The following is a 27,961-nucleotide window of genomic DNA, read 5'->3' on the forward strand; positions in this document are numbered from 1 at the left end:
CCCCCTAGACGTCACCGCGCCCTCCCACCCGCTCCTGAACTTTAAACCACGCGCCTAAGAACAACCTGGAGGAGGGGGATTTCTACGGAGTCGGCGGCTTTCGCACGCTCGGGACTGTCACCGCCCGGCTCCCAGCGTTCCCTGCGCTCCCGAAGATCCCGCCTCTCGCAGCCGCGACCCAGTCTCAAAGCCCCGGACGGTCAGGGCGGGGGGCGGGGCGCAGGGCACGGACTGGGCGGAGCGCAGACCCGGGGGAAGGCGGTGGTGCGGGGCCTACGTCAGCCGCGGGAAATCCCCCTCCCGCCAGGCTGCCTGCCTCTAGGCCCCGCAGGCGCTTGGTCCTCGCGGCGCTCCGCCCCCTGCCCCTGGCTCCCGCACCTCCGACGGGCGAAGCCGGGTGATCCGGAACGCTAGCATTAAGGGGGTGGGAAGGTGTGAGCCGCAAACCCCGAGGAGGGCGGGAAGGAGGAGGAGGCCCCGGGGGTGGTCAGGGGGACTGGGGGTCCCGCCGGCAGAGTCCCTCCGCCGCCGGACCGACGCGAGCTGATTGTGGCGGCCTCGGGTCAGGACTCTTGGAGGGGCGGCGCGGTGAGCGGAGCCATGGCCTCGGGTGAGTGTCTCAGACGCGGGACCCGACCGCGGGTAGGATCTCGTCCGGGGGTCTTTGCAGCTCAGAGTGTCGGGGTCTCGGTTTCGGTTGTGCGTGTTCTGTCTTTAAAATCGTCTCATCTGGCAGATTGTCAGCCTTTAAAAAGTTACCTGGTTCGGGGGGTTGCGTGCGAAATCAAAGTCATGCTCTCTAATTTGATGCCATTATAATAGCCGGAACCTTAGAAATTCCCAGCGACTAGATTTTTAGGATTAAGGAAGTAACACGAATCTAAACGAGGACGGAGAGTTCTCATATTTAAAAATTGATTTATATTGAAATGGTGGTTTTATGTTTTAGAACAGGAATGAAGAACCTTCAGACCTCAGGAGTGCTCTCCTTTTTTTAGTTTAATTTCATCAAACGCCAGGAGGTGACCGCTGATGTGTTGACAGTTGTACAAAATGAGGTGCGGCTTTAGAAGTCACCTGTGCTATCTTAACAGGTCTTAAGTGGAAATGTTGCTTCAACAAAGTGGATGATTTCTACTATAAAGCGGGTACTTTCTACTTTACGGAGAAGTCATTTTTTTTTTTCTTTGTTGTAAGAAAGGGGGAAGGAGTATTAGAATATCCGCGCTTAATTTAAAATAGGAGTGGAAATGAAAACTTTACATCACTAATGTAACAATTCATTTTCAGTTAATAGATGCGTAAATCTCTTGCTGCGGGGTGGGGAGATGGCGACGAGTTTACCAAGGAACAGGTTAGAGGACAAGGGAGGGAGTCTCATATATATAGCCGTGGTTTAGATCTGCCTGTAACCTAAAGGGAAGTAAATCAAGTAGACTGTGTTTGAGTTGGACCTTTACAGGATTCTGGCAAGGTTCACGGGGCCCTTTCCCGGCAGACGGAGCAGAGGCAGGGAGGCCTGGTAGGGTAAATTAGCGCTGTACTAGGAGGCTGAAGGTTTGGGGGGACTTGTTTCTGGTTGACCCGCGTCCTCCCAAGACCCTGGTTCAGTGACCCTCAGAGGCTGATGTCTAGCTGAGAAGAGGAAGTAGAAAGCATTAAAGGATTTTTTTTTTTTTAAGGGGTTGAGCAGAACAATGCCATAGCTACTGCTGTAGGCCGAAAAGGAAATTGGGGTGGTTCACATGACATTTGATTTCAGTTTTTCTGTGGTTTTTTATGTGCGAATACAAGTGTAGTTTAAAATATTTCAACTTTCTCTTTACCCACTTCAGTGACCCCAAGCTTTTAGATAATTTTGTAAATTTATAATTTAAAAGCACATTTAGAAAAGTCCAAAGATGATCTGAAATATTTGGCTAATTTATTGGCTAATTTATTGGTTGACAGAGATTTTGTATGAAAGTAGTAAAGAATGGTAAGCGTTATAAAAAAAGGTCAGACTGCTGCCAATTTAACCAAACTTCATTAATTTGTGGCATGAGTGTAATACTTCTAATTCTTTTAAAAGAGAAAAGAACCATTCACACAGAGGATAACGTAAGACCTAAACCATTCAAAAATGTGATACAATTTAAATTTGTTTAATGGCACTATAGTTTGTGCTGTTGTGAGGACTGATTCCCTAAATTGAAGGGGGAAAAAAATTAAAGGAATGAAAAGTTGTAGGGTAATTATCTTTTTTTTTTTTTTGCCTTTTCTGGAGTTACATTAAAATGAGACTATTTAAAATATGACAAGTTATTTAAATTGTAATTTAGTTGTTTGAAAATTGCCAAAGAAATTTTTAAAAAGGAATCTGGGAGAGAAGAAGATTCAGTAAATTATAAATTCTAATTCTGTTTTGAAACAGTAATTGAACCGAAAGAGTAATAGGAAAAAAATTTTGCTTAATTAGTTATCACTGTCTAGTTTAGATTATTTGTAGTAAGGTAGTATTAAAACCTCAAAAAGTATTTTTATTGATTACCAGGCACTTAAGACCATTTCTTCTTTTCTCACCGGATGTCATATGTAAATAGGTATGTGTAGCCGGATTTGTTACCTGTAAAATAACAAACATAGAATGTAAAAGTAACAGATCATAATCTCATTAGCAAAATGATTTAAGTACCATGAGTAACAGGGAATTTAATTTATAGATATATAAAAATCATATATATGTATGTGTGTGTGTATATGTGTGTGTGTGTGTGTATGTGTATATATATATATATATATGAATGATTTTATATGATTCTAAATTTTGTTCAGGTAAATTACCAAATAAATTATTTAGGATTTCACAGATTGGGTTCTATTAAGCTGTCATTATTGCTTTTTTTTTTTTTTACTGCCTTTTAACACAATTGATTAGAACAGGTATTGTTAAGAAAAATGTTCCCTGTATTTGTAATGACAGGCAGTCATTACTCTCTATATATGATTCTGTTTCGTTTAATGTAACCAAAATTAGCTATTTTGTCTGAATTTAAAGCTTCTCATTGTTCCTGTAGAAAGTGCAAAATATGCTTATGCACACGTAGGTAGCTCTGTTTACTAGTAAGTATGGTAAAATATGTTTTAAAATTTGATAATTGATTTTTATTCACAGTTTTCTTTAATATAGTTCTGTTCTGTCATATAATAGGAAGTACATGAAGAAACTTTTTGTAAACCACACTACTTCCAACTCTGGTGTAAGTTTCAAGAGAACTATAAGTATTTCTCTTGAGTAAGGGGAAAAAAGATCAGTGTAGGTATGATGCAACTTAATCATTAATGATAGAGCTAGAAGCTGGAATTGACAACTAAAGCAAAATACTTTTTTTAGGTAGAAGCCTACACACTATAAACATGAATGCTGTATCTGAAATGCCCCATGTGAAATGTAGAGACAACAGCTATATAAAAGAATTAAGGTGATACGTGACAGGGTAAAGGGAATGAATGAGTGAAATGGCTAGGGAGGAATTGTGATGAAATGATATTAGGAATATCTGGGTTGTGTGTAGTATCTTTCCCAAATACAATGTAAGAGGCTCAGAATTTCCTTTTGTTCCGTCGTTCTCTCATCTGTGTTCTCTGCATGTGATTGGGTTTGTAGGCACGTGACCCGGATACTTGCATGGGACATACTTACACTAAAAAAATTTCTTTGTTTAATTCATTTTTAAGTAGGCATCTTGTAATTTTTATTTTTGAATCTGGAAGTCTTAATCAAGACAGATGAGTTGGTACTGCCTTTTACTTTTAAGTTGATTAAATACCTGAGTAATCTGGAACAGATTTTAAATATTTCTCTACTTTTTCATTCTGGAAGTTAACATTTTTTTTCAAGATTCTCTCTCCCCACCGCAGTGGAATCTCTATTGTGCAACTCTTGCATCTTTTATTTACCTTCTGGTGCGTACATCAGCCAAATACTCCTGTGAAAATTCCCTTACATGGATGCTTAAGACTTATTTGAGAGGCAGCCTCAGATACTGGAATAAATCTGGACTTTAGCCCATAATGAACCTGGTTTTATTCCAGTTTTGCCACTCTGTGATACAAAAATGAGAATAACTACTACAGCATCTTGTTTTGAGGAACAACAGAGACAATTCATGCCCATAAATGTTAGTTTTCTTATGTAGTGGAGCTGTTTGGAGACTTAGACATCTAGGAAACAGGAGCTACTAGAAGTAATTGGCACTCACTATTTGAGTATCCTGACATTCTAGAATTCTGTGAAACCTTGAAAAATTGTAATAATAAACTAGAACAGATGCTAGATAGAAAGTCTTTCAAGAATATATGAGAATGAAAAAATAAGAATATATAAGAATGTCCATTTACTTTTAAACAGTTTGAAATGGTTTTCTGTATTTTTAAACTAGTGGAGAAGAATTTGACAGTGATGTTTGGAGGCAGCGTACCTTTTCTCCTTTGTCCACTTCAATGATAGTAAACATTCTGAAAAGAAAGTAAATCAAAAATGTCTTGATAATTGATTGTTATAACTTATCTTTCATTTGACTTCTTTTGTACCTTCTGTGTTAGTCTTTTTCTAGCATGTGGGAATAGGCTTAAGTTTTCATTGCCCTTTTGTTAATTGAATGCCATTCTATATATGTGAGAAATGGTTACTTTTAATTTTGATCATAATTAGGAAGAAATGGAAAAAGTGTGTCTTAAGGTAAGGAAGCTTACCACCATGATTCAGTTGGGTTCCCAGGTTTGAGGAATAATGAATAGATCTCATTTTCTTTTTCTCTAGAGTGAGTGAAAGTGGTACTTAGAAAAGTGTATATTGTTAGCTCCATCTGCTCCTTTGGCTTTCGGGTACTCTATTATCCAGTACTTCTGCGAGCGAGATGCAGTCTACAGTCAGTTATTCTCAGCTGTGGTGTTGACACGTTAGTGTGTGATCATTTGCTTGCCGTATTGTAAGAAACGTTACTGGTGATAATCACAATATTAATTTTGTAAACAATTTACCTTTTAAATAGATCAGTGTGATTAAAGGTGATCCCTATCATAATGCTTTTTTCCCTTGCTTATATTTGGCTAAGCTTTTTAGAGTGGGAGAGAAAGAAGAGTTAAAGCTGTCAGAATTTTTTTAAAAAGTCGTCAGATTTCCTCTGCCTGGTTTGTCTGTCATTCAGCCCATACTTGCACATGAATTTTTGGATTGCTTCTCTGGATTTGTGATTCTTTAAGCTTCTTTATGTTTTAGGGCAATGGTTCTTAATCAGGAGTGTGTTAGAATTGCTTGGAAGGCTTTTTCAGAAATATGTCGGGGCTTTATAGATTTCTATTTCTATTCAGCAGATCACAGGTGGGATCAGGGCATGTGTGTTTTTTGAAAAAGCTTCCAAAATGATTCTGGTATACACCCCACTATGAACTCTTCCAGGAATTTCATTGGATCTAAATACTCACTTGCCTGTGGCAAGATGCATTATCTTCTTAAACTAAGTTGTATTTATTTTAGGTTATTTGCTATAATGTTATTGTGACTTTATCCCCGGCTGTTTTTATGCTTTTTTTTTTTTTTTCTAATTTGATCCATTGGGATTCTAGCTATCATATTTGCTAATGTCATTCATAATTTCTTTTTTTATAACAATAATTTAAATTTATCACCTATAAAATGGGAGAATAATTCCTGTTCTGTTTTTATGAAGATTAAAGTTGAGAGGATCAAATGAGAATATATGTAAAAGTACTTTAAAACAGTATTACAATTACTGTAATTAATTTTTTCCTGAACAATTAATGCTGGTTCCCGGTGCTAGCCATAAGGTTTTAATTAATGTGTTTATTTCTGACAATTGAGGCTCCATTTTTAACTTGTATTTCAATATAATTTTTTAACCTTAAAAACTGAAATAGCACTCTTTTTTGCTTAAGTGAAAATAAAAACATAGGTATATCTTGCAAACATTTTGGCTATATTTGAAATATTATTTGGGTCAGTATTAGCATTTTACAGTATTGTTTAAAAGGTAGGGGTCAATCCCAACTTTGCAGTATTGGTTTAAAAAAAGTACAGTAATCAGCTTGCTTAGAACCACTTTGGAGAAATTTCAGTACTTTTCAGAACTGTAGTGATTTGAGATAATCTTAGTTAGGAGTACTTATTTTCCCTACAGTTCTCTGATTTACATTTTACCTTCTTCCACTCCGTGCAAGACTACAGTTCAGCATTCTATCTTTAGGAAGAAAGGCACTTTAAAACAGTGCTGAGGGAGGAAGTGACTGGTACATTATACTGATGCATGATATAAATAATTAATAGCTGGGAAGTATTTTACAATCATAAATACAGATAATTAGACTGTGAATAGGTATGAAGAGTAAAAAGTGTAGCAGTTCTAATACCTACAAAGCACTATTTTTTTCCATAGTAGTGGAACCTAATAGGGAAAATATGATTAATCACGATTACTATCCTTTGCTGTTTGTATAACTTACACAAACAAAAAGATTTTTAGATTTTCAGTTATTCACTCCCCAGATATTTACTGAATATCTATGTGCAAGGCACTGATGAGTAAGTCACAATTCCTGCCTTCAAGTAGCTTAAAAAGAAATAGAACAAGTAGCTTTTTTTCAAGAAGAAATAAAACAGTGAGTCTTCCCTAAATTATAGTTATTTGGAATAATTGTCATAAACAAAATACTCTGATAATTTAGAGGAGGGGGAGATTATTTCCAGCTGGGGAAATGTCAAATATTACAATAAAATATTACCTGGTTGATCATGAGACTTTTTACAAATAAAGAGCTTGTACAATAGGAAGACTAGATTTCAAAGGTTTTTTTTTAAGTACTTGATTTTATATGATCATTAATATTTGTCATTATTATAACTTTAAACCTATAAAAATCATTTCATTTTCTCTTTCAACAGCTGCTTTTCTCTTGTCTAGAGACTTTTTTCACAAACATTTTCTAGCTTAAAGAAGCATTGTGTAACCAATGAAATATTTGAAAAATCACTATGAGCCTAGCACTTTTATTCACTCCTCCCCCAAAAGTTAGCCACTTACCATTAATGATGTAATTCTGTATCAACTTCCCACCAAGACACCTTTAAATAAGTAGTGGGCAGGGATTTATTTGACCTTTAGTTAAACCACATACATTATTTAAGATATCACTTAAAAAATTCTGTTGAGTATTTTGAGCTATTGAGAGGAAAATGTACTTTCTTTCAAATTCTCCTGCAATGACATATGAGGATGTAAAATATTTGAAGCGAAATGTGAATTTGAGTTATTCATAATATACGAGGATATATAAGTATGTGACATTGAAATACCCACCTGCATGCCTTACATTTTTCAATAAAATAAGTGTTAGGAATGTGATTAGGTTAAAGTCAGTTTTCCCTGGCTCTAATAGTATCTTTACTCAGTAACCCAAAGTAGAAACTGTGGAGCCTCAATGATTCTTTACTTGCTCTTAACCCTAATGTTCAGTCAGTCGCTAGTAACTGTCAATTTTATTGAAATAATCCTTCACTCCTGTTATCACTGCTAGATGTCAGACCTGCCCTCACCGTTGCCCACAGTACTGTCACAGCCTCTAAACCGATCATCATACTGTCTCCTTTCTTTTCAACCTGTCCACTGCCATCAGAATCCTCACTCTAAAATGTCAGTCCAGAGGCTCCCGGGTTGCTAAGTTGGTTGGGCGACTGCCTTCGTCTCAGGTCATGATCCCAGGACAGTGGGATCAAGCTCCACATCAGCTCTCTGCTCAGCTGGGGGCCTGCTTCTCCCTCTGCCACTCTCCCTTCGTGTGCTCTCTCTCTCACTATCTCTCTGTCAAATAAATAAATAAAATCTTTAAAAAAATAAAATGTCAGCCCAGTGATATGATTCCCCTGCAGAAAGCCATTCATTGATTCATTGTCACTCATGAGCTAAAATCCAAATCCCTAATGTCCTCTGTACTTTGAACCCATTTGTACAGATTACAAATGTCCTTTGGCTTTTGGTTCTAAAGGTAGAAATGTAATCCACTTCCACTGTGGCTTCATTGGTCATTTTTAAACTCTTCTTTTGTGCTGCCCCAGCTTTGGACACATTGTTCCCTTTTACTAGAAGACCTTCCTCTCTCCTCTCCCTACCTTTTTGCTTCATTAACTCTTTTTCCTTTGTTTTTGACATAGGCATGCCTGACTCTTTTGCTCTTACTATCATTTTATGCACAATCTTGTTAGCATAAACAAAATTTTGTTTTGTTGGACTCTTCTGTAGTCTAATAATTGGTGGTTTTGCCTCATTGTTCTATAAAATTCTTGAAAGTACCGGTTGTTATACCATCATGATACTACTATAAATCATTGTTTTCGAGAAAGGATCTGAAACAATAGTAGACAACATTTATTGAGTATTTGTCATAGGCATGATGCTTGTTAAGAACTGAAAACACACTACCTTGAATCCTCACAAAACCCCTATAAGGTAGGTGCTATTACTATTATTCCCATTTTATAGATTAGGAGACTTAGAAGATACATTTCCAGGATCCTTGCTATTAAGATGTGGCGAAGTAGGACTCAAAAGGCTCCTTCCTCACACTGTACCAGTAAGACCCATTGTATTACCCTTTCTAAAGATTTGTTTGCATTCTAACAGAGGGTAAGTCTTTAATCAGAGAAATGGATTATCTAATTGTAGGAATTTAAAAATCACTTAACTGATGGAAGGAAAATGGTTTTTTTTTTAATGGAAGACATCTTTGTACCCCTGAAATAGACACATTGCCAGGTACCCTACTTGTAAGCATACTTGAGTGTCTTCATTGAACTTTTCATTTCTATAATATGGATAATAAGAAGGGTAAAGATGCATATGTTTTAGACAACTTTACTGACATATAGTTAATGTATGATATATTGCACATGCTTAAAGTTTGCAATTTGATAGCTTTTGACATATGAATACAACCTTAAAATCATCATCACAATCAAGATAATTAACATATCCACCATCCCCCAAGTTTCCCCATCCATTCCACACCCTTTTTCTTAGGCAGTCAGTGATCTGCTTTTTTTGATTATAGATTAGTTTATATATTCTAGAGTTTTATATAAATGGAATCTTACAGGATGTGCTCTTTTGGTCTCGCTTCTTTCAGTTAGCTCAACTTTTTTTAAATTGGAGTATAGTTGACACATACATTAGTTTCAGGTGTATAACATATAGAATTCATCCATGTTGTATAGATCAGTTCATTCTAAAGTTCATATTTTGAATTACATTTGTTATAGAAAGTGAGTAATTTTTTTCCTCTGTTCAGTAAAGAGATTTAGATCGAACTGATTGAAAATTCTGTTGAGTTTAAAATGAACACTTCTGGAACTTATTTAGATGTTCTATGTATCAATCCTTTAAGATTCCAGGGGATATTTAAAAAAAAAAACTTACATATCCTTTCTGTAAGGATTTAAATAAATGCATTTTCATTTTCAAGTAGCAGTCTTTTAGTCCACTGTTAGGGGTCTAATGTAAAATCAAGCAGTTCAACTCATTTTGGAGTATGATATTGTACTTTTGAAGACTATCTTCTTGACCCTTCTGGGGGAATCTTGAGGGATATCCTTGTACTCGGTCTTACGTGTGAAGTGAATATCTCTGAAGTGGGGATCTCAGAACTTCACATTGGCATTAACTCTTGATATTAAATGATAAAGTGCTAACCAATGAATATGATTTGAGTAATCTTGTGTTAACACTGTATAGGAGCTCAGTATGAATGGGAGAAGAGGCACCTTTACCATCCAATCTTGGGTAATTACATTTCAACCTATTATTTAATATTGGGAGGGAAAATTTTTTAGTCTGCTATTTTGAAAAAAACAAAATGGTCAAATCCATTATTACTATTGTTTTAATCTTACCCTCTTCCTTTTTTAAATTTTCAGGTGGCTATAACCCATGTATAGAGATCATTGAACAGCCCAGGCAGAGGGGCATGCGTTTTAGATACAAATGTGAAGGGCGATCAGCAGGCAGCATTCCAGGGGAGCACAGCACAGACAACAACCGGACATACCCATCTATCCAGGTAATAGACCCTTCTCTTGTGTGTATCTAACTTTTAATTGCTCCATATTTTATCTATAGCAATCACATGAAAGGACCAGTTTCTTCACAGTGTGCTCTCATTTCCACTGTGGCCTAAATATTCAAGGGATATTTATGACATGACTGTGAATATAACAGCATGGCATTCAGTGACCCAACATCCAATTATTTTCTCTTGCTCCCTGATAATATTTTGGTATAACTTGTTTTTAAAAGAAAACAAACAGAATCAGATGATATAACCAGTTGAAATCAGTGCAGAAAATAATATGCCAAGGAATGGAGAGGTAAATTCTTCCCTTCTGGTATTCCCTGGAAAGTTCCATCCAAACTGTATTTGTCAGTCAGTTGGACTTTATTTATCTAGTGCTAACTACATTATATAAACTGAACTCTCTTTTAGTAGGTCAGTTCTGAATGGGATCAATTTATGGATCATATATTTAATTTCCCCCTTTTTTCAGATTATGAACTATTACGGAAAAGGAAAAGTGAGAATTACATTAGTAACAAAGAACGACCCATATAAACCTCATCCTCATGATTTAGTAGGAAAAGACTGCAGAGATGGCTACTATGAAGCAGAATTTGGACAAGAACGCAGACCCTTGTTGTAAGTACACAGCCACAGACATCTTTAGGAATAGGATAAGCAGAGGATTCTCTGTTTCCTGGACATGTACATCTGTTATTTCTTAGCAGGATAAAGTGATTTCTCATTCTTCTATTTTCTGTAGTAGACATTTAAATTTTCTTAACTCTTATATTAGAACCTCCCTTTTATTCTTTATTAGTAGACACAGCCCATCAGGGTAGCAAGAATACTTAATTATTACTACTAAAGGTAAACCTAAACTTATTTTACGTTGTGATTTTCTTTCTTAGTGTGAACAATCTCTGAAAAATTTTCTTGCATATATTTTTACTGTCCTTTCATTGGTAGTTAAAAATTATCAGATATGGGAAAACCAGCTGGAAACCTGGAGTTATTACTTAGAAAAGGACAGGTATAAAAGTAAATGACGGTAGTTCTAAGATAAGAAAAATGATGTAACACCTTGGTGTTGGTGAGGCTGCCAGAAAACGGGTCCATTCATCATGTTGGTGATAGTATAAATTAATAAAATCCTTCTGGTAGGCACTTAAACAACTACATAGGAAAAGCCTGAAAAATATGAATGTCTCTTGAACCAGCAATTCTACTTCTAGGAATTTATCCTCAGGAAAAAATTAAGCATGTTCAGACATTTAGCTGTAGTGATGTTTATTGCAGCTTATTTTGTAATGGCAAAAAGTTAGAAGCAATCAAAATAATAAACAAGGAGGGATCCGTTAGACAATCTGGTACAACCATGCAGTGTACTCCTATGTAGCCTTAAAAATAACATTGCAAATATCTCTTTGTATAAACAGATATTCACATTATGTTAGATAAGTAGGTTTTAAAACAATATGTGATAAAAAAAAATCTTAAAAAGCATATGTGTACATACACTTGGTAGTATATACACTAAGGTATTAATAGTAGTTGTTTCTTGGTGGGTAAGACTGGGGTTTTATGTTTTTCTTTTAACTTGTGTTTATTCTGTGATTCATCTTTTATAATAAACATGCATTACCTTTGGAAAAATGAACCTTATTACAACGAGGAAAATGTTAGTAACCTCCTTATATATTAACAGTAACTATCTAGAAAATATACTTTAAAAATATTCCTCTTAAAATAACAACACAAAACAAAAAATATCTAGTAATACACATATGGCAAGAAATATTTCCTATTTATATCGTTTGACCTCCCAACACTATTTTACATTGTGGACCACTCCCTTCTTGGAACATTCTCATTTCTTGATTTCTCTGAGAACAGACTCTCCTGTTTTATTTCCTACTTCTCTGGCTGTTCCTTCTCAATCTTAATTACAGACAGTTAAATTCTTAGTTATGTCCAATATTGCCCTTTATGGCTCTCCTGCTTCTCTGGCCAGTTCAGGATCCTGTTAAAGATCACACACTGTATTTACTTGTCATGTTTTTTGAAAACATGATTATTTAAATAATCGTTGTCCTGATTATTAAAGTCTCCTTTAATTTAGAATAGTTTCTCAGCCTTTTTTGGTCTTTTCTAACATTACCATTTTTTTTTTTTTTAAGAGTCTAGGCTACTTGTTTTGAAGATTGTTGAATGTGGATTAGTCTGAATGGTTGCTTGTTTATATTCATGTTAATCTGAGTAACATGAATAATATTCTCATGTTAACATGAAACATTTTGGATGAGAAATCTACAGAGGGGGTGCTATGTTGTTTTCAGAATATCCCTTCAGGAGACATGGGATAGCAGAGTTTTCCATTGGTGATATTAATTGGCATTCTATTATAAAGAAAAATTTTCCCTTTTTTCCCTTCCCCATTAAAAAAAAAAAATACCACTGTAGGCCCATGTACTCTATTCAGTGTAGTCTATCTAGTCCATTACTGGCATTATTATTTTGATGTTCAGATTGACCCAGATTTGACCAATGCAGGCCCTTTCTGCCTGTTTCCTATGTCCTTTTGATATGCTTCTATCTTTCTTTGGGCACTTCTTTACTTTCTGACACAGCAAAGTGTTCAGGACTTACTTGTACTTTTCTTGCCCCAGCTCTGAAATCAGTTTTTTCTAAGGAGCCCTGGTTCCTTTCAGTGGAGAATGGTATTTGGTCTCATTGTCTTTTTGACATATTCTCTTAAATATATCAAAAGCACCTCACCTAGAATATGCCCCAAACCCTGACTTTTCCATGATAGTACTTCTTTCTTCTCAGTGGGTCTTCCAATGTGCCTTATCTCAGTGGTTGCTGTAAAAGCCCCCAGACATGAGTATCATCCTTGCACCCCTCACACAGGCACACACATTGAATTCATTAACAGGTACTTCCTAAATAGTTCTTGAATCTGTACACTGCTCTCAGTGATCTCCATCATCACCACACTACCCATAGTCCAAATGTAGGCTGCCACAATAACCCCCTGACTGGTCTTCTTACATCAACTCTCTTTGTACCTCTTCCCCCCAGATCTGTCCTCCACTTTAGCCAAGGTGACTTTCTTAAAAATTAATTTATTTGGAGTGATCTTTTCAAATACAAATCTGATTGTCATATTCCCATTTAAAACATTTTAATGGCTTTATATGGCTCTTGGAATAAGGGCAGTATTCCTTATTGGCCCACAAGGTTCACAGGGTCTGCTTGTATTTGCAACCTTCATCCTATGCTCCCCTTGAAGTCCATACTCCAGTCCCAGAGGCCTTCCTCTAGTTTTCTGTGCTCACAAGACTCTTCTGTAGGGGCCTTTGCTTGTTCTTTTCCTTCTGCCTGAAGTCTTTACTCTTCTCTTCCCCTAGTTCATCTCTGTTTATGTTAAGTACCACTTTGTACAGTAAGCTTCTCTGTCCTCCCTGAACTGATCAACTCTCTCCTGTCATAGGCTTCTATGACATAGTGTATGTCTCCTTTAATAAAACTTGTCATGGTTTCAGTTTAGCATTTTTTGCATGTGATTATTTAATATTGATCTGTCTGCTTCACTAGACTAGAGGTCAGCAAACTTTCTCTGTTAAGAGCCAGATAATAAATATTTTAGGCTTTGCAGGCCATATGGTCTCTGTTGCATCTGCTCATTTCTGTTGTAGCGTTAAAGCACACATAGACAATGTGTAAACAAATCAGCTTGTTTGTGTTCCAAAAAATCTTTATTTAGAAAAACAGGTGGTGGGCCGAGTATGGTCCATGGGCCACAGTTTGCAAACCTCTGCACCAGACTAAGCTCCATGAGGAGAGGGATTGTAATGCCCATTATTTTCTAGAGTTTTTGGTACAGAGAAGGAATCCCAAAATTTGTTGAATGACTGAATCATGAATAAATGAATGAATAATAGTTTCAAATAATCTTCATGATCCTTGGTTTCCTCGTGTCAGAATTTCAAAAATCTCTCATTTCTAATATTCTATGAATAGCAGTCAAATACAATTTTTCAGATGAAACAAATTAAGTAGTGTATAAATATATTAAAATAAATAATTCTTTAAAATTTTTCATCAAAGAAAAAGTGAGAACCAAGGTGTGAATCTTTCAAAGAAGTGGAATACTTTTGAGGAAGAGGATTATGGGTTTCACGGTTTCAAGAAAGGATTATGAATTCAAGATTTATTTTTTAATTATTGGAGGCAAAGGAAAGAAATGCCAAAGATACTTTAGGTGCTAACAAAATGACAAGTATGGTGAAGGTGCAGAGCATAAACATAAGTCCCCGTGAGCATGGAGAGGAGCAAACGAGGCAGGCAGCCTCCTGCTGCCTAAGTGCCATGTGAAGTTTGAACTAATAGTAATGTTATTATAACCAAGTTTTGCTTCCTTATTCACACCCACCCAGCTTTAATGATGTCATGGTTTTTCCATGTGGGAACAAGTATGACTGGTGGTGGTAGGGGAGTTCCCCCCACCATCATCTGTGCTACAGATATGCAAATTAGTAATATTTGTAGCTTTTGAGAAGTTTTCCATAAATGACATTTTAAAACTTTTGCTAAATATTATCGTTCATATTAAACATATTTCTAATTTAAAAGAAAACATTTCAGTGCTTTCTTATGAATGATTATTATAACTTCATGTAATATAGCATAAAATACATTCTACTGCTACTGGTAGTGTATTCAGGGCTCAAAAATCAAATGTCCATGGAATAGATCGGGTGTAAGAGGACTAGCAGGCACTGTAGTAAATTGGAGAGCCTTGTATAAACGGGGCCGCAGGTGATCGGCTCCATTGAGGGGCTCCTGTACTAGGCTGCTGTGGCCAGACCTTTCGAATGTTCAAGAGAAGCCAGAAATCCAGATGTTCATATGCAATTACTGGGTTGTTAAATGATAGTAGAGTGTGTGTGTGTTTTTTGTTTTTTTTTTTTAAATACAGGTGACACTTTTATGGGCTCAGCAAAACATACCTGTGGGCCTCCTTTTACAACTTTTTTGTTTGGGAGGTCAATTTTACTTTCCTGTTAATGTTCATCTGTTTTGGTGTATTTGACATAGGCATAGAATGTACCCTTGATTTTTGCAGTATTTTTTGGTAAAACTTCATTTATATGTCCTTGTGTTTAACTATAATGCAGTTTGAAAGTTCTGTTTTCCTTCTAGTTTTCAAAATTTGGGTATTCGTTGTGTGAAGAAAAAAGAAGTAAAAGAAGCTATTACTTCAAGAATAAGGGCAGGAATCAATCCTTTCAATGGTAAGTAATATTTGAGAGAATTATTTCTGTTATTTACTCATTGACCTATTTGTGCAAGTTAATTCTGTTTGTATCTTGAACCTGTGCTTTAGAAGCTGTCTTAAGTTTTGTGATCACTCTTCTGCTTGCTGACAGATACCTGTATCTGAGGAATGAAGAAAATTTAAAACCTTTCATAGTGTTGGGGAAAAAAATTCTCTGACAAACAAGGCTTTCTGGTATCCATGGAGAGGGCCATTGTATTCTATAAGAAAACCTCACAAATGTTCTGATTTCTTTTTGAATGTGGCTTTCCATTTGCCACTCCAGCATACATTACCTTCTCTGCATGCGGTTATTTAAATCAAGGTCATACTCAACAGCGAAATTTAAATTATTTACTGGTTAGTGGGTTTTGTCGAGGATAGTGTGATCTGGTGTAGCGCCTGGCAATTGTAAGCACTCTGTGTTGTTTGAGGAGATGAATAATTACACCAGGCTAAATGCTGGCACCCACACTAGGGTAGTGTCCACTGTAAAGTCTTCTGCAGCTACTTCAATAGGCATAATGCAGGAACTGAACAACTATAACATTTTCAAAGAACAGATCTCTTAAATAAATTTAAGATATCCTCATATCGTTGGTTTGTGTTTTTCCTGGATATATAAAAATAACATAAGGGTTATGAAGATAATTTAAGGAATATGTTCATAACCAAGTACTGTGTTTTTATGAACCATAATGTCTGCATCTCTTCTCCCTAGGTCTTTATCTTTTATATTGCTTAGTATAATGCTCTAAACAGAGTCCCCTTCTTCCCCTTCAGTTTTCCTCATCAGAGCAGATGACTGTTAATTTTGGTGTGTATTTTTCTAGAATTTCCTTTATACATGTATATCTGTCTCCCTAGTTTAGGAACTTAGCATCTCATAGTTTTTACAGTGGAGACTACTGTAGTATAGGATGCCAGCATTTAGCTTGGTGTAGTCATTCATTTGTTCCAACAATACAGAGTGCTTACAGTTGTTATCCAGCAAAATCTACGAAACAGTAAATATCCAGCTGTATACACAACTATATGCATGTATTTTTTTTATATAAATAGAACCATGCTACACTGCTGCTGCTTTTTTCTTTTCACGTAGGAATAGATCTTAAATATTTTGCCATGTTAGTACTTATAAATCTTTTTTACTTTTTAACAGAGTGCTCTACTGTTTGGATAGACCAGTTTATTTATCTAGCCATCTGTTAATGAATGTTTAGGTTATTTTCATTTTATTAAAAAAAAAAACTCCACTGAACATATATACATGGAGTTCTTGTGTGATTATTTCCTTAGGATAAATGTTGGGGGTTTTTTTGTGTTTTTTGTTGTTGTTGTTGTTTTTTATTTAAGTCCTCTCTACATGGGAATCAAACTCATGGCCCCGAGATCTAGGATTGCTTGCTCTTCAGACTGAGTCAGCCAGGCACCCCTAGGATAAATATTCAAAAGTGGAAAATTTCTGTGTTAGGAATATGCCCATTTTCATTGCTAAAGTAAAACCCCAAACTTATAAAGAGTCCGTCTAAGTCCAGATGCAGTATAAATAAGGGATCATGTAGTATAAAACAAGAAGATCATAAATAACAGCTACCATGTATTAAGTATTTTTTCTTTGTCAAGGAGTAAATGTTAAGTGCTTTATGTATGCTATATATTTAGTCATTACAGCAACACTGCTTTATAGAAGAGAATCCCAAAGCTTTGGTTATGTAATTTTCCTAAGTTATGTAGCAAGTACAGGTGGCAGAGCTAGAGTTCAAGTCTCGGTCTCCTGACTCCAGTGGAAAAGGCATTCAGAAAGAAAGGTGCAGGAGTCAAGAAGCAGATGGGCCCTCTAGAAGATTTTTAGGTTTTTTGTTTTTTACCAATCCAGAACCAGGCATGATGTTAGTAATAATCATATAGCACTTAGAATAGTTCTTAGTACAAAATAGGTGCTTTGCATATTTTATTTTACTTAAAAAATTTTTTTAAGTTTATTTCTTTCTTTATTTAAGTAATCTCTACCCCCAGTATGGGGCTCAAACTCACAACCCTGAGATCAAGAGTCGCATGCTCTTCCAACTGAGCCAGCCAGGCGTCCCTTATTTCATTTAATTCTTACAGCAACCTATGAGGTAGGGTCTATTGTTATCTCCATTTTGAAAATAAGGAAGTGAAGGCACAGAAAAGTTAAGTAATTTTCTCAATCATAGAACTGGTAAGTGGTGGTGCTGGGATTTGAACACAGGTAACCTAGCTACCAGGCTTATGATCTCTCTACTGAGCTGCCTAGGTGGATTTAGATTTGGGGAAGGGAGTAGTCCTGCCAGTTGGGCCTTCACAGTATTTGTGGTTTTGGTTGTTGTGTTGTTTTTTGTAACATCCATTTCTTCCCCATAACCTTTTGGTCTCTCTGGTTGAAGGACTATCTCACAATTTGAGTTGTGGAATCTACCCCACCCCCACCCTGTTAGAGTAGTCTTAGAACAGTGCTTTTAGCATATTATTCTGATTAAGAATTTGGGATGGCTCCTTTAAAAGTTTAAAAACGAAATGGCCCTAAATTGAAAGTCTTACACATGTAACTCCAACATATCTTTCCTACCTTCTTTTCCACTGGTCCTCTTCATAAACCCCTCTCTATTCCTGCAAATCTCTATTGTTCATCCTACCCTGACCATCTCTCAGTCCATTTCCATTTTCCAGAGGAATGTAAGCTTACATCATTTGTAGCCTGAAACCTGGACTATTGTTAGCCCCTAAACCTGTGGTCCTGCCTCTGTTTTTTTATCATCTTCCAAACACTTTATACACATACAAAAATATCCTTCTAAACCCAGTAGGAATCACTTCAGAGCTCTACTTACCATCCTTCAGTGGCTCTGAATAATTTTCAGCACATTTGAAACTAGCCATCTAGCCATTTAAATGTGCATTAAGAATCCCTTCTTACTTGCTAAAAAGGTAGATTCCAGGTCATATTCTGACTAATTTATTAAGTCTGGCAAAGGATCTGGTACTGTATTTTGTGTGCATGGTTTTTTGTTTGTGTGTCTGTGTGTTTTTTTAAGATTGATTTATTTGAGAGAGAGAGATTGCACACAAGAGCAGAGGTGAGAGGGAGAGGGAGAAGCAGGCTCCCTGCTGAGCAGGGAGCCCGACTCGGGGCTCAGTCCCAGCACCCCAGGACTGGGACCTGAGCCAAAAGCAGATGCTTAACTGACTGAGTCACCCAGGCAACCCTGGGACTGTGTTTTATGAAACCTCTAGCTCCATGCTTCTTAACTTATTTGACTGTGACTCACAGAAAAAACAGATCTTATTTCTCCACTCAATACATACCATACTATCCTTTACTACATGCAATATACTCTATGCCTTTGCATTCCATTTCTCCCCCTACCTTATTTAAAGAAAATGCTTATCCAACTCACCAAATTAGGTTTCTGACTGACCAGTGGGTCCCAAATTCTTACTACATGGAATATGTTCTCTATGCTATTCCATTCTTCCATCCCTTTCTATTACATTTCTTTCTCTCTCTCTTTTTCTTTTTAAGAAAATGCTTATCCACATGCACCTCTATTTATAGCAGCATTATTTACACTAGCCAAGATGTGGAGGCCGCCAAGTGTCTGTCATCTCTGGCTTGCATCCTCTGCCTCAATTTCTTGTTCCTCCTTCTCCGAATACTGAGTTTCACATGTATGTGCTTTGTTTTTGCCATCTGAACCGTTTTGCCATGTTAGAAGAGCCACATTCTTACTACTCAGCCTATATATATGCAGCTCTCCCACATGGAATATTCTGATCTACCTGGTGAGTTCTTCCTGCTCAGCCTTCAAGTTTATGGTCATCTCTTTGAAGCTTTCTGTGACCTTTCCAGATAGAGCAGAGTATCCTGTTTTCCCAAAATGTTGTACATATTTCTAAAATGATTTGCTTTAATTTTGTTTGCATGTTTCTCCTTCACTGAGTCCTGAGTTCTGAAGGACTGTCTTCTGTGTATGTTTAACACATAGCCTAGTATCTGGCACATGGTAGATGCTTAATTAAAATTTGTTGAAAGGGTAAATAAACAAATGAATGAGTGAACATGCCTTGTTTGTACTTGTCTACCAAAAATATTCAAGTTGTTTTCCTTACCTAAAGTGCCCTGAAAGCCTTTTCAGCTCTCTTGAGCCCAAGGTGATATCCTCCTAATTACACCGTTCACTCAGCAATTGGTCATGAAAAGTTTGTGACATCTGTTGCATCATTTAATGCATTGGTTGTCTTCTGAGATGAATTTCATGCTCATTGTGGACAGGATCTATGATGAAACTGAGTTATATTTCACTTTGGTACCTAAATAGTATATTTATATTAAATATCTTCACGACTAAGTGTCTTGAGATAAAAGTCTTCTACTTCTATGCAGGAGGTTACACATCTTAACTAATTATGTGCATTCATTCCTTCAACAGGTTTTTATCTCATTCAGTCATTATAGTCCTAGCTTGTTCTAGGTGCTTTTGGTAGTTTATAAGTTAAAGTTAGTTTATAAAACAGACAGAAATTCCTGCCTTTGAGGAGCTTATAGTTCTGTGAAGAAAGACCAACAATTAACAAATTTACTAGATAAGTGTATTATATAATTTGTTAGATAATGAAAAGTGCGAAGGGGGAGTATCAGCAATGTAAGGAGCTTGGGAATCCATAGTTGGGGGCAACAGGTTATAAATAGAAATAGATGGTTAGAGTAGGCCTCATTCTCTATTCTTATGTAGTTTCCATAATAGAAATAGATTATTATATGTTATTGTTTTCCTAGAATGTTGAAATAAAACCTAAAATGTACATCTCTAATACTAAGCAAAACAAAATCTAATCCCTCTAAAAAAACTCAGAACACTAAAAACTGATTTAAATAACCCGAACTCAGAGGTAGAATTATCCTTTCTTTGATTGTTTATTTTATTTTTGGGATCTGCAAGTTCAAATTCTACCACTTGCATAGAAATTTATCAGAGCTAAATTGATACTTTTTCATGGCTATATCACTTCATGTAGGAGATTTCTGCTGTACTGTGAGAAACCAGCTGACTTGGTTTTTGTGATATATATTTATGATATATAGAAACAAAGGAGTTTCTCAGTTCTCCTGGGTTTTAAAAAAAAAAAACAAAACAAAGCCAATGGAATTGGAAATGCTTAGCAGAATAGGATCTACAAATTCTGGTCCATAGACTGATGCTATCACGTTGTGACAGTCTGTTTTCTAGAGATCAAGTATCATGTGAAAATACAAAGACTATTAAAAATGATTCTTACTTTGGGGCACCTGGGTGGCTCAGTGGGTTAACACTCTGCCTTCAGCTCAGGTCATGATTTCGGGGTCCTGAGATCGAGCCCTGCATCAGGCTCTCAGGGAGCCTGCTTCCACCTCTCTCTGCCTGGCTCTCTGCCTACTTGTGATCTCTGTCAAATAAATAAAATCTTAAAAAAAAAACAAAAACAAAATGATTCTTACTTTGCATAGAATTGGTTTGTGTACTACATCAATTAATATGTTGTAAGGCCATTCTTTATCTTTCTTGCTATTAGTTCTTTAAAACAGGAACTAACTTTGCAAATGGGGATATATAGCAATCTAGTATTAAACTTGAGGCTTCATATAAAAATATTGTTCAATTGTCTAAGATATGCTAAAATCTAAGGAATTTAATGAAGGCTTCACTATCAAGTTTTAATAGTGTCCATTTAGCTGGAATAAAAGAAAAACACTTGGACTTCATAGAGGACTCTTAACCATGAAAGCTGAAAAAAATTATCATTTTCTATTTAATGACATATAAGGAATTCTAAGATTCAGTAATTAAAATCTATAGGATTTTGATAATAAAGAATTTGCAATTCAGTTTTATTAGGTATTTTACTGTTTTTCCACATACAGAGGACATTGAGTTGTTACAAAAACTGTTTTACAGTTGAGTTTGGGGGAATTATTTTATATTGGTAGTCTGTAAAAGAACAGTTTATTTTATTAATTTTTTCCTAAGTTTTTTAAGAACACAGTTTAAAAAGACAAGTGATTGGGGGGCGCCTGGGTGGCTCAGTCGTTAAGCGTCTGCCTTCAGCTCAGGTCATGATCCCGGGGTCCTGGGATCGAGCCCCACATCCGGCTCCCTGCTCCGCAGGGAGCCAGCTTCTCCATCTCCCACTCCCTCTGCTGTGTTCCCTCTCTCGCTGTGTCTCTCTCTGTCAAATAGATAAAATAAAATCTTTAAAAAAAAAAAAAAAAAAAAAAAAAAAAACAAGTGATTGGGGCGCCTGGGTGGCTCAGTGGGTTAAAGCCTCTGCCTTCGGCTCAGGTCATGATTCCAGGGTTCTGGGATCGAGCCCCACATTGGGCTCTCTGCTCAGCATGGAGCCTGCTTCCTCCTCTCTCTGCCTGCCTCTCTGCCTACTTGTGCTCTCTGTCTGTCAAATAAATAAAATCTTTTAAAAAAAATTTTTTTAAAAATTAAAAATAAAAAGACAAGTGATCAGAGTGTCTGGGTGGCTCATGTGATTAAGTGTCTGCCTTCGGCTCAGGTCATGATCCTAGGGTCCTGGGATTGAGCCGTAGGTCAGGCTCCCTGCTCAGTGGGGAGTCTACTTCTCCCTTTGACCCTCCTCCTCCTTGTGCTCTCCCTCTCTCTGTCTCTCTTACTGTCAAATAAATAAAATCTTTAAAAAAATAAAATTATTAGTCTATAAACTCTATATTTTTATCATGTTGTTTACTTGTGTTTTCAGTAATATTTAACTGTATTAGAATTTTGGAAATGTCACACCTCTAGACCTAATAGAGGTTATAATTGACTTTAAACATTTGAGTCCCTGCTTCTAAGGGAAATAAATCATGGTAATATATTTTTGATAAAAATGAAATTCTTATAATACTGCTCTTAGGACTAAGGAGTAATATTTCTTTCTAAAGATAGATTAAGAATGATTGTTACCTTGTTTCCTTTTGATCAAATATTAAGGGAAATTTTAAACTAGTTTAAGAGGAACTTAAGACAATTTGTTCTCATACTTTAGATTTTGCATATTTTTAAAAGCTGAGTAGCATTTGTCATATTGCAGAATAAAATACTGCATTTTGTGTTATAGAATGATCTGTATATGTTGAAAAGCCTACAGGAAGCATTATCCTAAATGAAGGAAACATCAAAAGCATTCACTTTGAAATTATTATAAGAAATGATGTGTACTCCTTCTACTTCTGTTCAACGTTGTAGTGGAGAGTGTAGCCAGTACAGTGAGACCTGATTGAAAATGCAGAAGTAAAACTGTAATTATTGGAAGCTATTATTTATGGTGAAAACTCAAAAGGACATACAAATAGATTATTAAAATAATAACTTTACATGGGTAAATGGATGTAAAATTAATATGCAAACATCAGTTGCATTTCTATATATCAGCAGAAAATAATTAAAATATTGTCAGAAAATATAAAGTCCATGTCAACAAGTCTTAGAAATGATGATCAAGATTTCTTTGGGGAAAATTATAAAATTTCATTATGAGATGATAGAGACACCTATACTGAAGGAAATACATGTAATGTTTACTAATATCAATATTATAAAAAATCACATTTTCCCCCAAATTGATATACAGACTACATGCAAATCCAAACTCTTGAGATTTTTCATTAAATATGATAAAATTATTCTGAACAGGAGAAGGAGGATATGTTATAGAAGAGAAACAACAATGAGAAACTGACTTTATCAGATACTAGGGTTTATTATGAAGAAGTATTAATTAAGGCAGTGTAGTATTGGGGTAACAATAGATAGATTGCCCAGTGGAGTAGAATTGTGAGCCCAGAAAGACACTTAAGAAAATATGAGACTTAAGTTGGATTTTTCTACCTCTTGTTATATACAAAAATCAGCTGAAAATGAATTAAAGATTTAAATGTATATCTACATTTTCAAAGACTCTTGGTAGGAAATATTGATAAACAGATTTTAGCCCTTGGCATATAGAAACACAAAATATAAAATAAAGTTTCATAAAAACAGTTGATAAATTTGATGATATTCTTAATTTCAGTTTACTATATTTTTCAGTTGTGGAATTTGGTTCCTTTCCTAATAGTTTCAAGTTCTCTACAAAACTCCATCTTGTCTCTTAACTCCTTGAATACATATTTTAAATCACCTGTCTGTACTTATTTGAATCCTTTGTGGTCTCTTTCTTTTTGAGGGATTGGACAAAAGGAGAGGGAGAGAGAATCTTAAGCAGGCTTCATACGCAGCACCAGAGCATGATGCAGGGCCTGATCTCAACAACCCTGAGGTCATGACCTAAGCTAAAATCAAGAGTCAGTCACTTAACAACCGGGCCACCCAGACGCCCCTGGTCTATTTCTGTAGATTGTTGTTCTTCTTTTCTTTTAAAACAAACAAACAAAAACTCCTTTATTTTGTCTCTTCATTTGCCTGGCTATTTAAAATAGAATACCAGTCATTGTATATGAAAACTTATAAAGCTTCTGGCCTAGGATATTGTTACTTGTCTTCAGAAGATTTTCTTTTCTTATTTTTTTTTCAGAAGGTTTTCTTGTGGTAGGTGGCTAGTCGGTAGCAGTCTCAGATTGCCTCAGATCAGTGAATGAGTTAGATTATTTGAAGCTGGACTTCATCTCTGTGAGATCTGGTATCTTTCAGTTCATTCTTAACTCCTAAGGTATAACTCCTTCAGGGCCCAACCAGAGTATTGGGCATTTACCAGATCTTTCCTCTTCAGTAAAACCTGAACACCTTTATTTTTCCTCTATAGGCTATTGAGAGTTTATCTCAACTTTACATTTTGTTAATGACATCCTACAAAATTGGCAGGCTTTATCTAGAAAAAAAGAGGTCTCTTACGAACTTACGTCTCTGGGTTTTTGTGATATTGGGATTTATAATAAATATATGTTTGTTCTTCCCCCCCATTCCTGGCAAAGAACTCCTAAAACTCTTGCTAAGTGATAACAGCAAAAAACCTGAAAGGAGTGTCTTTTGTTATTTGTAGTAAGCCCCTTTCTGCCACACCTGTTATGTCATATTATGATATGATATGAACACCTACATTGCAGGTGTGTATTTTGACCTTCTAGTTGAACAGGTAATTTCTTGTAGATGCCTTAAAATGCTTGGTTTAAGAATACTAATGGGAATATTTTAAATGTTGTGGTAGCTGCTGAGACTGTGAGCATAGTTTAAATAAAAAGTCAAAATCAAAATTGTATTGTCATTTTGTTACTGCCTGTAAGACTAAAGAATTTGGGTTTTAACAGTGTTTCAAATTTAGTATTTCAAATTTTAATATTTTCTGAAAAATGAAAGTTTTCACATAATTGTGTATCTTATGCTTTTAAAAAATATGACTGTTATGATTTATTCCTACGGCTTATATTATTTGAAAATGTGGTTAACGTTTTCTTTTTTTTTTTTTTAAAGATTTTATTTATTTATTCGACAGAGACAGAGATCACAAGTAGGCAGAGAGGCAGACAGAGAGGAGGAAGCAGGCTCCCTGCTGAGCAGAGAGCCCGATGCAGGGCTCCATCCCAGGACCCTGGGATCACGACCCGAGCCGAAGGCAGAGGCTTTAACCCACCGAGCCACCCAGGCGCCCCAACGTTTTCTTTTAGAACTAGATTTCTTTTCAGATATCAATTTAACAAACTGTCATCACATTATATCTGTCATAAAGGTTTTTATTTTTTTTCAGAACTGCAAATTTTTCCTGCTATAGCATTTTTTGTTTGTTTGTTTGTTTGTTTGTTTAAAGCAAACCTAATTTGGACATAAAATTTTTTTATGGAAACTAGCTGGCTACCTTATATCATCTATTATCTTCTTAATATTTAATCCCTAAGATACTGTTCTGAAATTTAGTAGATATTTCTGTATATGTCACCTTTATACAAAACATGTGTAAACATGTGTAAAGTTTTCTAATTAGAGTTCAGTTTTCAAGAGCACAGGTTCAGGATTCACTGACTTCTTAGTATGAATTCCTTCTCTGCCTCTTCCTATGTGTGGAACTTTGGAGAAGTAATTTCATCTCTTTAAAATCTGTTTCTCGGGGCACCTGGGTGGCTCAGTGGGTTGAAGCCTCTGCCTTCTGCTCAGGTCATGATCCCAGGATCCTGGGATCAAGCCCCGCATCGGGCTCTCTGCTCAGAAGGGAGCCTGCTTCCCCTTCTCTCTCTGCCTACTTGTGATCTCTGTCTGTCAAATAAATAAATAAAATCTTTAAAAAAAAAAATAAAATCTGTTTCTCATCTATAAAATGGGGATGGTGGTAATTTTTATACACATTTATATTCTCTCATACAGATTTATATTCTCCCTTTTCTGTTTTATATAACCTGCAATTTGGAAAAATTTGGTTGTTTATTACATAAGTTAGGTGTTCTGTTCTAAATTTCAGATGATTTAGAATAGTTACTTCCTGACCATGCACATAACTTAGTGAATAGTGTTAGTGACTACATATTATAATGATAAAAGGCACTTTTGAGATTTTATACTGTTCTGTTTTGTTAGTATAGACTGCATGCTACTTAGGGTTATTGAGTATGTTGGGCACGGAGGAGGACCTAGCAGCATTTTAGTTCTATGTGACTATTTTACATCCTTAAAAAAAATGTACTGTTTAGTCCCCGAACAGCAGGTGTTTGATACTGAAGATTGCGACCTCAATGTGGTGAGATTATGTTTTCAAGTTTTCCTCCCTGATGAACATGGTAATTTGACAATGGCTCTACCTCCTGTTGTCTCTAACCCAATTTATGACAACCGTAAGTACTTTATTTTCTTCTATTTGTAGCATTAGCTTATGTTTTTTTAGTTTAATTTTATTAAGTATTTTGGCAGTTAGAGAAAGAGTATGTTCATTATAAGAAAAATTAAAGCATTACTGAAATAGCAAGAAGAAGACATCTTCTTTGATCTCCTCCTCCAAAGACAATCACTATCCCTAGGTACATATTTCACCAGTTTCTTTATATATAAAAATACATCATCACTGTCATTCATACAATATACTTTTGGCGACATAAAAAAAATCATCATAGATCCTTTTTAAAAAATTTTTTTCTCTTAGCAATGTATCTTGAGCCTTTTCCCTTTTAGGTGCCTTGTTCTCTTCAGTAGCTGTGTATTTACTTATATGGCTCTATCACAATTTTATTAACTCATTACCCTATTATAAGACATTTGGTTTGTTTCCTTCTTAATTTTTTTCCTCTAACAAATTGTGCTTCAGTAAATAACCTATATGTGCATATTTTGTGCAAATATGTCTCTAGCATAATTTTACAGAGGTAGAAATGTTGGCAAATGCTAGATCAAAGGATATGGATATTTGTAGTTTTTTTTTTTTTTTTTTTAAGATTTTTTTATTTATTTATTTGACAGACAGAGATCACAAGTAGGCAGAGAAGCAGGCAGAGAGAGAGGAGGGGGAAGCAGGCTCCCAGAGCCCGATGTGGGGCTCGATCCCAAGACCCTGAGATCATGACCTGAGCTGAAGGCAGAGGCTTAACCCACTGAGCCACCCAGGCGCCCTGGATATTTGTAGTTTTAAAAGATTATGAAATTGCCTTCAAAGTTTTTGTGTGCACATGTGTGTGTATTTGCTCTTATGTATGCATCTATTCATGGTATATTACTGCCTGTTTTGCATATAGTAGCATAGTGGGACATAGGTCTATAAAGGTGGATCAGAGTATCCTCATCATGGAGAACTTTGAATTGCCAGGGAGAGTTACTGAAATTATATTCCTAATAGCACAAAACTGCATTGCTATAGGCTTATAGTTAAGAATTAAGAGATTAATCTGGTGACAGTGTATGAATGGATTGAAAGAATCAGATTTAACTGGAGGATCTATTATTGCTGAGAAATGAAGTCACAAGGCTGTAAACCAGGTTGGGAGTGTAGTTAGAAAGGAAAAGTACAGGTGTAAAGGATTAATGTAGTGTCCTTAATTTATGTATACACTAAAGCTTTTATCTGTCTTGTAAATTGTTTCCCTAGAATTCTCACCATGAAAAAGGAATAAAAAATATTACTAATGCAGAAACCCATTAAAACAATCCTTTATATTTAGGTGCTCCTAATACTGCAGAATTAAGGATTTGTCGTGTAAACAAGAACTGTGGAAGTGTCAGAGGCGGCGATGAAATATTTCTACTATGTGATAAAGTTCAGAAAGGTACTTATTTGTCTCATTGAATTTAGAATATATAGATCTTTCTTGGGTTATACCATGATAAATTCACTGTAAATTGAAAATAATCTTAAATTGAAAGTGCAGTTAATACATCTAACGTACCAAACACCATAGTTTAGCTTAGTGTACCTTCAGCATGCCCTTATATTAGCCTTACATTAGCCTGCAATTGAGTAAAATGACCTAACACAAAGTCTACTTATAATAAAGTGTTGAATAACTTACATAATTTATTGAAAACTGAAAGTACTGAAAGTGAAAATCAGAACAGTTGT

At 35.8% G+C, this 27,961-nt stretch overlaps 1 protein-coding gene across 2 annotated transcripts in view; it reads left to right on the forward strand.

Moving 5' to 3' along the window:
• The first annotated feature begins 208 nt into the window (after positions 1 to 208).
• REL (REL proto-oncogene, NF-kB subunit) overlaps positions 209 to 27,961 on the forward strand; it is a 35,545-nt gene continuing 7,792 nt past the window's right edge. For both annotated transcript variants that reach the window (XM_080813116.1, XM_080813117.1), the window contains exons 1-6: positions 209 to 610; positions 9,965 to 10,107; positions 10,592 to 10,740; positions 15,310 to 15,401; positions 26,109 to 26,249; positions 27,564 to 27,668. In XM_080813116.1, the coding sequence (XP_080669242.1) occupies positions 601 to 610; positions 9,965 to 10,107; positions 10,592 to 10,740; positions 15,310 to 15,401; positions 26,109 to 26,249; positions 27,564 to 27,668 (640 nt within the window). In that variant the 5' untranslated portion in view covers positions 209 to 600. The remainder of the gene's footprint in view (positions 611 to 9,964; positions 10,108 to 10,591; positions 10,741 to 15,309; positions 15,402 to 26,108; positions 26,250 to 27,563; positions 27,669 to 27,961) is intronic.

Source organism: Martes martes (assembly GCF_963455335.1).
Source record: "Martes martes genome assembly, chromosome: 9".
NCBI lineage: Eukaryota > Metazoa > Chordata > Mammalia > Carnivora > Mustelidae > Martes > Martes martes.